The sequence below is a fragment of the Sinocyclocheilus rhinocerous genome, unplaced genomic scaffold (assembly GCF_001515625.1).
Source record: "Sinocyclocheilus rhinocerous isolate Xijiao unplaced genomic scaffold, SAMN03320098_v1.1 scaffold6424, whole genome shotgun sequence".
NCBI lineage: Eukaryota > Metazoa > Chordata > Actinopteri > Cypriniformes > Cyprinidae > Sinocyclocheilus > Sinocyclocheilus rhinocerous.
This window is the reverse complement of record NW_015623666.1, coordinates 110,307-121,669: the sequence shown is the minus strand read 5'-3', so window position 1 is coordinate 121,669 and position 11,363 is coordinate 110,307. Positions and strand designations below refer to the sequence as shown.

Sequence of the window (11,363 nt, the reverse complement as noted above, 5' to 3'; positions counted from 1 at the left end):
CCCTCAGAGGACCTCAGATGATGCCAACTCTGAAACAACATACAGAACTACCACATTTTGCTATAAGTTTGATTGCATCATATAATAATTGCTGTTAATAGTGTTCATCGTCTGTTTGATTACGTCTTTAATTGATTTTTACTGTACATTTCTGCCATATGTACATCAATTTTACATAGTTACCACTGATAAGCTACTACTAAATATATTGTAGAAACTTAATTTTCTGTAAAGCTACTTTGCAACGATTTGTATCATGAAAAGCGCTATACAAATAAACTTGAATTGAATTGAATAAGAGCAGGTCATTTGTAACTCTAATGAGAGCAGTACTATGATATGGTTTAAATCCTGACGAGTGTTAATTCCGTCAGCTATTTCCAATTTTATTCTTAGTCTTAGTCCCGTGTTAAATGTCCTTGTTAGCTTTTATCATATTTAGTCAACCTTATCCTATTTAGTTTTAGTCAAGTTTTAGTTGACTAAGGCCCGGTTTCACAGACAGGGCTTAAGCCTAATCCCAGACTAAACTGCCCACTTGAGCTGTCTTAACTCAAAGCGACTTGCACAGACATATGTTAAAATAACCATAGATTTAGCCTGTTCTAGATTAAACAAAGCCGATTGCAAGAGGGAGAATTATAGCTAGTCTATGAATAAATTTAAGCTTAAATTAATCCTTCAAGGAGGCAGGTTTAACTCCTGCCTAGTACTGTTTGTGAAGGAGCATGGACTATTTGGAATATCTAAATGAAAACCAACATGCACAACGGAGGCCAGCCAGAGTACTTGTGGATAGGAGTGATCCATTACATTACTTTGATGACATAGCTTTTCAAGACCACTTTCGTATGTACAAAGAAAATGCATTGGAGATAATATCTTTGCTTGAATCTAGACTTTCCTGTCTGTCTCTCAGAGGAAGGCCTTTACCCAGTTCTCTCCAAGTTCTGCTCACATTGAGTTTTTTGGCATCTGGGACCTTTCATCGTGAAACTGGTGATTTGTGTGGTGCCAGTGAAGCAACTGTGTGTAGAATAGTTCACAAAGTCTGCAGAGCCATTTGTGAACTGAGGAGTCTTTACATAAAGTTTCCTGATGCTGCTGACCAAGCCAACTATAAAGTGCAATTCTATGAATATGGGCACTTCCCAGGTGTGATTGGCTGTATAGATTGATGTCATGTTCCCATCAAGTGTCCATCAACTCCTGGGGCCTCATTTATAAAATGTTGCGTATAAACCGTCCTAAATTTGTTCTAAGATAATTTCTCAAAAGTGCGTAAGTGCGATTCAGAGAAAACAAAGTTTAAGATCAAGGTAACCTTAGCCTAACATTCAAATATTATATCCAGTTATCTTTCACGATATAGCAAATATTTTCTGTGATAACTTAAAGACTAAATGCATGTGTTATACAAAAGCAGCCATGTCAAGTTGTGAAATGTGGGGCAGGTGAATTGTTTTCAGCAGTAAGTGTTCCTACTTCCAATTCTTTCTCTATATGGGTCCTTTTTGACCCATGTGTGTAAAACTGATGTAGAAATACAAAAGCAGTGTTTGTTTTTAAAAAGAAAAAAAAAAAAAAAAAAAAAAAATAAAAAAAAAAAAAAAAAAAAAAAAAAAAAAAAAAAAAGTGGAAATGAAAAACATTTAAAGACTCTGGTATAATAAACGATAGAAAAACATTTCAGAGATTCAGCAAAGAAACTCACCCATAACTGAAATAACATTGGGAATGAATACCAATTCTAAAAAAAACAAAAATAAGTCATTTTAGACCCATGGTGTGCATCAAAGGGTTAAAATCCATTCAGAATCTTTAAGATTCCGACAATGCATTTTGATGCGGCCACAAAACCATCACAAGAAACACGCCGCCCTCTAGTGGCTGCTGGGATATATTGGAGATCTAAATTAAAACATTTACTTCAATTATACATTTAACCAATACGAAGACTTGATTTGCAGAAACTGTATAAATTTAGTATTTCTGTAGTCAGTTTTACTAATACAAGTCAAATTGTTTAATAGAAGTGGGAGGGGGGGGGAACAAATAAAATATAAGTCATCCACTCAGATTCCAAACATCTTAATTCCAGACAACATTAAAGGTTCAATTTGAGTGTTACGTAGTCAATGATTTTTCGGAATTATAACGGATCTGCTACTGCACAAAAACCCTTACATCAGTTCAGGTTCTGCAAGTTTGGCACACTGAATTAAACTTAAATGAGATGCATGCCATTTTCCTAATTTAAAAATATAAGACCTATAAATAAATGTGAAAAATATTGTGCCAAAGTTGATACTTGCACACTCCCAGTTTAACCTGCTTTAATCGTACGCATTGACTTAAAACCATGCCAGAAGACAGTCAAAGCATATTGGGAAAAAAATAAATAAAGTTTGAAGCTTCCAACACAGAAAGAAATAAGTTCACAGCCTAAGCACGCAAAATATCGTGCTTCAAGGAAATGGGTGTTCAAGCAGAACTCTTGGCACAAACTCCATTTAATGGAATTCCCTTTACAGCATCATGGGCAATGTATTCCACCTTTAAAGTACTCTTCAAAGGGAGCTCACAGCAGGTCTTTAAAAGGTTCATATTAAATTTCCCTACAGTGAACAGGGAGCCTTTCCTTCTGGAAAGAGAACAGGTACAGTAGGACTTCCCACTTACAGCACACTCAAATCAAAGTTGGTCAAACTGGACAAGAAAACCCAGAAACAAGAATAGGTTTTTCCACCCCCATTTATTGAAAACCAGCTAAAGTCTTCTTTCGCTCTTGAACAATTACAGGACCGAGTGAGGCCTTGCCTTCCCACTGAATGCCTAGAGGGAAAAAACACGTTTCCACAAACACATTCCCATGTTAAGTACCACTTGTACCAAAAGCAATCTTGCAGCAGATGGAGCAGCATTTCCTCCATCAGGACCAGATGTTGAGTCACAGCAACCACAAACCTCGTGGTTCCCATCAGCAGCAAACCACCTGCAACAATAAATATCAGACACAGCACAATCAACGTTTTCTTAAGTAGCATGAACATACCCATTGGCAAAGGAACAAGATTTGCAGAGAGCATCACTGGGTGCAGAAGCAAGAGTAGCCTTCAGAATACACGTTATGTAGATCTGCAAGAGACACCACAGGTAAGAGGTCACAAACTGAAGCAGACAGGAAGAGAAAAAGCAAATTCACTCACAGTACGTACAGAAGGACTGTATCCTTCCTGGAACATGAAGGCCTCCAGCTGGAACTGGATCTTGTCTTCCTGGGTTCGAGGCATGAAGCGCGAGCTGGAAGCCGTAGCCTTGGCATCCACAAGGCACCTGATAAAGTGATGACAAAGAACTCCATGTCAACTCTACAACCTTATCATCAGGGTCAAAGTGGTTAAAGAACAGCTTGATGTCACCCGACTTACCCTAGTTCGGTGACAAAGTGCCTCCAAGGAGCAAACTCAAGAACAATTCAACTGTAACATTGTGATAGAACCTTACCCATGATTCTCAATGAACGAATATCCCGGAAGGGCATTCACATCAGGTACTTGGGTGGCCACGCAGTGGTCTACAAACACACGCAGCGGAACATGGTTGTACACCTTCACGGATGCCTCAATATTAATAACATCACCCAGGAAGTACAAGTGTGAAGGCCTCGGATAGGACCAATCATCTGCAAGAAGAACAGTTTAAGTACAGCCTCATTCACAATGCTTAAGGTCTAAAGAAACTGCACAAACCCATCATGAGCTTCAGGGAGAACAGCAAGACTTCCTCGTCAACCTCCGTTGAAGCATAAGGGACCCAAGTTGGCCTCAAGGCATTACTGCTCACATTGTGAGACCTGCGGTTCAAAGAGGCACCAAATAAACAGTCTTCCAGTTGAAACACTAGAAACAGTGCTAGAAGGCACATAAGGTCACTTACCTTTGATAGTGGCATTGAACACCAACAACAGCACCATCAGCACGAGTAATCGGAGTGCCAGCGAGCGCCTCAGGCGTGTAGGTAAGAGCAAAGGTGTAGACAAGCTCATCCTCAGTCATCTGTAAGAGATTTCAGTTGTTACAAAGTTTCTCCTAATCTACGCTCTTAAAAATAAGGTTCAAAAAGCTGTTTTAGCAGCCACCTTTGGTTCAAGGAACCTTTCAGTGATCAGTTCTTAAATGAAAAGTTTTCTATTATAAGGAATGGAAAGGTCCCATGGAAATTAGAAGGTTCAAAGAATTTACAGCAACAAAACAACCTAAATTTTTAATTTGTGTACAAATAACCCAGTAAGTTTTAAGTTCTTACCATCAACACACTGTTGCAGTCCTGCAGTTCATGCTCCAAGATGAGCACCCTAGAGTTTGAGTCCTCACCAACAACGGGACATCCTCCCAAAGACAATCCAGATGGCTGGATCAGTTGACCATTGCTAAATAAGTCCTGCTTTACTTCAACCAGAACCCGGTTCTCACCGCATTGAATAGCTACACTACCAGGAGTCACGGGTTGCCTCAACTGGAAGTCCACCGCCATCTCGCTCTGCACCACTGGAACAACAGGAAACCTCCAGTCCAAAGGCTTCACTGGACTCTGCAACACCTGCTTCTCCTGAAGACCAAGAGGCTCTTGTGCAAATCTTCTGGAGTCAAGACTCTGAAACGGAGAAGCCTTTTGCAAAGGGTTCCAGAACCCTTGAGAAGAAAGAGCAGGACCTCTGGAAGCTGGATCTGATTGTGGCTTCATGCTGCTTGGACTTTGACCATATCTCAAACTTCCCCATACATTCTTCAGGTCAAATGCCACAATCAAACCCAGCACTAACAAACCTTGCAGGAGACCCATCCTAACTAACTCTCTTTGCAATGATTTGTATCGTGAAAAGCGCTTTACAAATAAACTTGACTTGACTTAAAAAGGTCATCCACTGAGATTCCAGACAACATTAAGGTTCAATTTGAGTGTTACGTAGTCAATGATTTTTCGGAATTATAACGGATCTGCTACTGCACAAAAACCCTTACATCAGTTCAGGTCCTGCAAGTTTGGCACACTAAATATTAAACTGAGCTTAAATTAGATGCATGCCATTTTCCTAATTTAAAATATAAGACCTATAAATAACCCACTTGAAGGTGGAAAATTCCAAAAGTAGAAAATGTTGTGCCAATGTTGATACTTGCAGGTTGAAAACTGGGAGTGTGCTTCTTTGATTTATAAGCATGCCAGAAGACAGTTAAATTTGTTTCCCAATATGCCTTGTTGACCATCAAAACCCTTGTCTTCCAGGCCAACTCGTACCACCTCTTCTGCCCCTTGGCTCTCTGATGTTCTCCGTGAGTATCGTTCTAAGCTCAGAGCTGCAGAAAGAGTATGGCACAAATCACAAAATCCTACTGACCTTAAATGTATATCGTACCCACTGCTAAAAGGACATACTATCACAACAAAATTAACAATTCGCCTAACTCTCGCATGCTCTTTAAAACATTTTCCTCCCTCCCTTGTCCTCCTCCATCAACTCTAACAGCTGACGACTTTGAGGTTTGTAATTTTATTAATGAAGAATGTGGCAGTGCACAATCTGCCACACCACAAACTTCCAAACACATTTTACCAGCAAACATACACTCGTTTTCATCCTTTTCTCCACTCTGAGGCAGAAGTCTCTAAACTCATCCTTTCCAATAATCCATCTACTTGTCCGCTTGATCCTATTCCATCTCATCTCCTTCAAGCCATTTCTCCTGCCATTGAACCTGCACTCACACCATTAACGCATTCCTTCACACTGGTGTTTTTCCAACATTTAAACAGGCTCGTATAACCCCACTTCTTAAGAAACCCACTTTTAACTCTTTGAGAACTACAGACCGGTTTCCCTTCTACCTTTCATTGCAAAAAAACAAAAAAAAAAACACTTGAACGAGTTGTTCAACCAAGTCTCTGATCCGACGATAGCTGCTCGCATCTCAGCTTGTCTAACACACATTTCTTGTTGGATGACGGACATCACCGTCAACTCAACCTGGCTAAGACAGAACTGCTTATGGTTTCAACAAACCCATCACTTTATCAATTTCGCCATCCAGTTAGGCTCAACCATAACTCCTTCAAAAACAGCTAGAAACCTTGGAGTTGATCGATAAGCTGAATTTCTCAGACCACATTGCTAAAACTGCCTGGTCCTGCAGATATGCTATTATACACACACACGCATCATTAGGAAGATCAGGCCCTTTCTTTCAGAACATACAACTCCTTGTTCAAGCTCTTTCTATCCAGGCTGGACTACTGCAATGCTCTTGGCAGGTCTTCCAGCCACTTCTATCAAACCTCTACAATTAATCCAAAATGCCGCTGAAAGATTACTCTTTGAGCCAGAAAGAACGCACATCACACCTCGGTTCATCAATTTGCACTGGCTACCAGTAGCTGCTCGCATAAAATTCAAGGCATTAACGTTTGCTACAAAACCACCACTGGCTCTGCACCCCTTTACCTAAATTACTTCAGAGTCATGTTCCCTCTAGAAGCATGCGTTCTGCAAGTGAACGACGCATTGTGGTGCCATCTCAGAGAGGTACAAAATCACTTTCACAGACTTTCATTAACTGTTGCCTCCTGGTGGAACGACCTGCCCAACGCAATCCAAGCAGCTGAGTCCTTAGTCACTTTCAAGAAATGACTAACACATCTGTTCCATCTTTGTTTGACCCTTTAACTCTAGCACTTTCGAGTCAATTTGAATTCTACTTTTTTTTTTTTTAAAGCTACGTGTATTGCCTTAAGTGCAAATGACAAGTGTCGGTTAGCCTGTTGTTGCTATTTTGTTAGTTTTGATTGCTTCTATTGTCCTCATTTGTAAGTCGCTTTGTATAAAAAGCGTCTGCTAAATGACTAAAAGTGTATTTGGGAGTGCAAGGAGAAATGAAACTGCTCATTTGAAGTAAACACATAGAAAGAGATAAGTTCACTGCATAAGATGCACGCAAAATATCTGCACTGCTTCAAGGAAGTGGGTGTTGAATCAGAACTCTTGGCACCGACTCCAATTAAATGGAATTCCCTTTACAGCGTCAGGGCAATGTATTCCACCTTTAAAGTAATCTTCAATGGGAGCTCACAGCAGGTCTCTTTAAAAGGTTCATATTATTTCCCTACCGAGAAATGGGAGCCTTTCCTTCTGGAAAGAGAACGGGTACAGTAGGACTACCCACTTACAGCACACTCAAATCAAAATTGGTTAAACTAGGCAAGAAAAACCAGAAGCAAGAATAGGCTTTTCCACCCCCGTTTATTGAAAACCAGCTAAAGTCTTCCGTCGCTCTTGAACCATTACAGGACCGAGTGAGGCCTTGCCTTCCCACTGAACGCCTAGAGGAAAACAAAACAAACAAAAAAAAAAAAAAAATTTCCACAAACACAGACCAAATTCCCAGGTTAAGTACCACTTCTTGTGCCAAAAGCAATCTTGTAGCAGCTGCCTACCTCCAAAAGGAGAAGCAGCAATTCCACCATCAGGACCACATGTTGAGTCACAGCAACCACAAACCTGGTGGTTCCCATCAGCAGCAAACCACCTGCAACAATAAATATCAGACACGGCACATTCAACGTTTTCTTAAGTAGCATGAACATACCCATTGGCAAAGGAACAAGATTTGCGGAGAGTATCACTAGGTGCAGAAGCGGCCTTCAGAATACACGTTATGTAGATCTGCAAGAGACACCACAGGAAACAAGTCACAAACTGAAGACAGGAAGAGAAAATCAAATTCAACAGTACGTACAGAAGGACTGTATCCTTCCTGGAACATGAAGGCCTCCAGCTGGAACTGGATCTTGTCTTCCTGGGATCGAGGCATGAAGCCCGAGCTGGAAGCCGTAGCTTTGGCATCCACAAGGCACCTGATAAAGACGACAAAGAACTCCATGGCAATGCCACTTCATGTCAGCTGACTTGCCCTAGTTCTGACAAAGTGGTTCCAGGGAGCAAACTCAAGAACAACTTAACATAGTGATAGAACCTTACCCATGATTCTCAATGAACGAATATCTCAGAAGAGCATTCACATCAGGTACTTGGGTAGCCACACAGTGGTCCGCAAACACACGCAGCGGAACATGGTTGTACACCTTCACGGATGCCTCAATATTAATAACATCACCCTGGAAGTACAAGTGTGAAGGCCTCGGATAGGACCAATCATCTGCAAGAAGAACGGATTAAGCTTAAGTAGCATGAACATACCCATTGGCAAAGGAACAGGATTTGCGGAGAGTGTCACTGGGTGCAGAAGCAAGAGTGGCCTTCAGAATACACGTTATGTAGATCTGCAAGAGACACCACAGGTACAAGGTCAAACTGAAGCAGACAGGAAGAGAAAAAGCTAATTCACTCACAGTACATACAGAAGGACTGTACCCTTCCTGGAACATAAAGGCCTCCAGCTGGAACTGGATCTGGTCTTCCTGGGATCGAGGCATGAAGCACGAGCTGGAAGCCGTAGCCTTGCCATCCACAAGGCACCTGATAAAGACTACAAAGAACTCCATGGCAATGCCACTTCATGTCAGCTGACTTGCCCTAGTTCTGACAAAGTGGTTCCAGGGAGCAAACTCAAGAACAACTTAACATAGTGATAGAACCTTACCCATGATTCTCAGCTTCAGGGAGAACAGCAAGACTTCCTCGCCAACCTCCGTTGAAGCATAAGGGACCCAAGTTGGCCTCAAGGCATTACTGCTCACATTATGAGACCTGCGGTTCAAAGAGGCACCAAATAAACGGTCTTCCAGTTGAAACACTAGAAAGTGCTGGAAGTCACATAAGGTCAGATAGTTTTGATAATGGCATTGAACACCAACAACAGCACGAGTAATCGGAGTGCCAGCGAGCACCTCAGGAGTGTAGGTAAGAGCAAAGTTGTAGACAAGCGCATCCTCAGTCATCTGTAAGAGATTTCAGTTACAAAGTTCCTCCTAATCTACGCTCTTAAAAATAAAAAAGGTTCAAAGAGATGTTTTAGCAGCCACTTTTGGTTCAAGGAACCTTTCAGTGATCAGTTCTTAAATGAAAAGTCTGCCATTATAAGGAATGGAAAAGTCCCATGGAAATTAAAGGTTCAAGGAATAATGGACACCAACAAAAGAACTTTTATTTTTATTGGTGTACAAAATCCAGTAAGATTTAAGTTCTTACCATCAACACACTGTTGCAGTCTATGCTCCAAGATGAGCACCCTAGAGTTGGAGTCCTCACCAACAACGGGACATCCTCCCAAAGACAATCCAGATGGCTGGATCAGTTGACCATTGCTAAATAAGTCCTGCTTTACCTCAACCAGAACCCGGTTCTCACCACATTGAATAGCTACACTACCGGGAGTCACGGGTTGCCTCAACTGGAAGTCCACCGCCATCTCGCTCTGCACCTCTGGAACAACAGGAAACCTCCAGTCCAAAGGCTTCACTGGACCCTGCAACACCTGCTTCTCCTGAAGACCAAGAGGCTCTTGCACAAATCTTCTGGAGTCAAGACTCTGAAACGGAGAACCCTTGAGAAGAAAGAGCAGGACCTCCGGAAACTGGATCTGATTGTGGCTTCATGCTGCTTGGACTTTGACCGTATCTCAAACTTCCCCATGCATTCTTCAGGTCAAATGCCACAATCACACCCAGCACTATCAAAGCTTGCAGGAGACCCATCCTAACAAACTCAGACACACTATCCCAGTGCACATCAGTGTTAGCTTTGCTATTTAGTACAGCTTTGAATTAAGGTGGCTCCTCCCCTTTAAGCTTAATTGATTAACTTTGATTCTCCTCTGGACCTGTAGAGTTTATGTATTACCAACTGAGAACGGTCAAGATCACAAATCAATAGAAAGCTTGATATGGATCTGAGATTTTAATCTTCATTTGCTCACGATTTTACAATTAAGAAACTCTGACAGTTTGTCCATTATAGAAAGTTAATGCCATCTAAAAAAGTATCCTAGTTCATAAAAATTATTCATTAATTATCTATTTTTAAGAGTTTTTAGTTTAGCATAATCACTTGTTTAATGGTAATGCCATATACATAAATACAATTTGATGCAACAGTGAATTATACTCATATAAATGAGTAGAAAGCAAAATATCAATAAATTATCAAAATGGGAGGGACTAAGCAGCGCAGATGTCATCTCCAATTGGTCAGGTACAATAGGTCAGGTACTAAACGTTATCGTCCCATTTTTAGTCTTCATTGTGTATTTTTAATTTAATGGATGTGTAATAATTGCACTTTAGTGTACTTCTGATTCAATCCCTGTAATGTCTGGAGATTCCACAATGAGAGAGATTCATCAATATATTGCAAAAACATTTTAGATATATTAAGAAACTATAAATATTTTAGAAATATTAAGTCTCAACATCATTTATTGACTGATACTGTTTAAGAAATACTGTACTTTACTGTAATTCTCTTAACCCTTTGATGCACAAGCTATGAAAACCCCTTCTAATGCACAACATGTGTCTAAAATGACCCGTATTCATTTCCTATGTTATTTCATACTTCGCTGGGCATTTTTTTTTTGCTTTATCTTTTGAAATTAGTTTATTTCAGCATTTAATATTCCCTGTTCTATAAATTCCATGATCCGTGAATATTCAAAATATCTTTTTACAATGACCATAAATTAATATTTTATATTTTCCTAGGTTTTTTGCAACTACATCAAGTTTACACACATGGGTCAATAATGACCCATCTATGCAAGCATGATAAAACAAAAGAATAAAGACATTTTGTTAAAATATTTATTTTTGCAGTTATTTAGACCAACACATTTAACACTTGAAATATGTTTATTTGCCCCTTTGTCACACATAACATACACATAACACTGATAACCGATAACACTGAAATTGAACTGTCTGTAGTGCAACTGTAGTGAATTGTAGTGAATGTGACCGAATAGATGAAAATAAAACTAACAAAATAAAATCACACAGGTACAGCACCATCTCAAACTGCCATCTCAGTGCTTACATGCCTCACAAATGACAACTACAGGTTTGTGCTCCTTGCAAACAGGCCGCCCCTGGCGTAGGCAATGAGGGTGGCAACATCCAGCACATTGTACCACAGCACCACGGGCCACCTCCATGTTCTCTGCTTACATGAGTAGGTGCAAACCATTTTTACTCAATCTATTGGCCCAAAACCATTACATTTCAGGAACACGGACAGACATAAAGGGTGACCAATAGCACTGATTTATGTGATGAAATGATGAAATGTGGAGATACAAGGTTTCCACCTGACAGCAATGATATTTGTAGAAATATTGTGGAAATCAAAAACA

At 40.4% G+C, this 11,363-nt stretch overlaps 2 protein-coding genes across 2 annotated transcripts; both read right to left on the bottom strand.

Annotated features, from left to right (window-relative positions):
• Positions 1–2,736: 2,736 nt before the first annotated feature.
• LOC107721923 (zona pellucida sperm-binding protein 3-like) lies at positions 2,737–4,852 on the bottom strand. The gene is made up of 8 exons (XM_016530184.1): positions 4,309–4,852; positions 3,940–4,058; positions 3,753–3,856; positions 3,508–3,685; positions 3,219–3,336; positions 3,056–3,138; positions 2,887–2,995; positions 2,737–2,827 (listed from the first exon to the last, which is right to left on the bottom strand). Exons 1-8 carry the CDS (start codon positions 4,843–4,845, stop codon positions 2,756–2,758), a joined length of 1,320 nt encoding a protein of 439 aa, XP_016385670.1. The 5' UTR covers positions 4,846–4,852; the 3' UTR covers positions 2,737–2,755.
• A 2,426-nt stretch (positions 4,853–7,278) lies between these two features.
• Positions 7,279–8,664, bottom strand: LOC107721659 (POM121 and ZP3 fusion protein-like). The gene is made up of 5 exons (XM_016529821.1): positions 8,658–8,664; positions 8,416–8,533; positions 7,644–7,720; positions 7,492–7,583; positions 7,279–7,377 (listed from the first exon to the last, which is right to left on the bottom strand). Exons 2-5 carry the CDS (start codon positions 8,488–8,490, stop codon positions 7,298–7,300), a joined length of 324 nt encoding a protein of 107 aa, XP_016385307.1. The 5' UTR covers positions 8,491–8,533; positions 8,658–8,664; the 3' UTR covers positions 7,279–7,297.
• Positions 8,665–11,363: the final 2,699 nt, after the last annotated feature.

Coding starts and splice junctions, on each gene's coding strand:
- LOC107721923 (XM_016530184.1), bottom strand. CDS start 4,845: ATGGGTCTCCTGCAAGGTTTGTTAGTGCTGGGTTTGATTGTGGCATTT. Junction 4,059..4,308: donor ACTGCAACAGTGTGTTGATG/GTAAGAACTTAA, acceptor AATCTCTTACAG/ATGACTGAGGATGAGCTTGT. Junction 3,337..3,507: donor TCGTTCATTGAGAATCATGG/GTAAGGTTCTAT, acceptor TCACTTTATCAG/GTGCCTTGTGGATGCCAAGG.
- LOC107721659 (XM_016529821.1), bottom strand. CDS start 8,490: ATGCCTCGATCCCAGGAAGACCAGATCCAGTTCCAGCTGGAGGCCTTT. Junction 7,584..7,643: donor TCTTGTTCCTTTGCCAATGG/GTATGTTCATGC, acceptor TTATTGTTGCAG/GTGGTTTGCTGCTGATGGGA. Junction 7,378..7,491: donor TGCTGCTTCTCCTTTTGGAG/GTAGGCAGCTGC, acceptor GTTTTCCTCTAG/GCGTTCAGTGGGAAGGCAAG.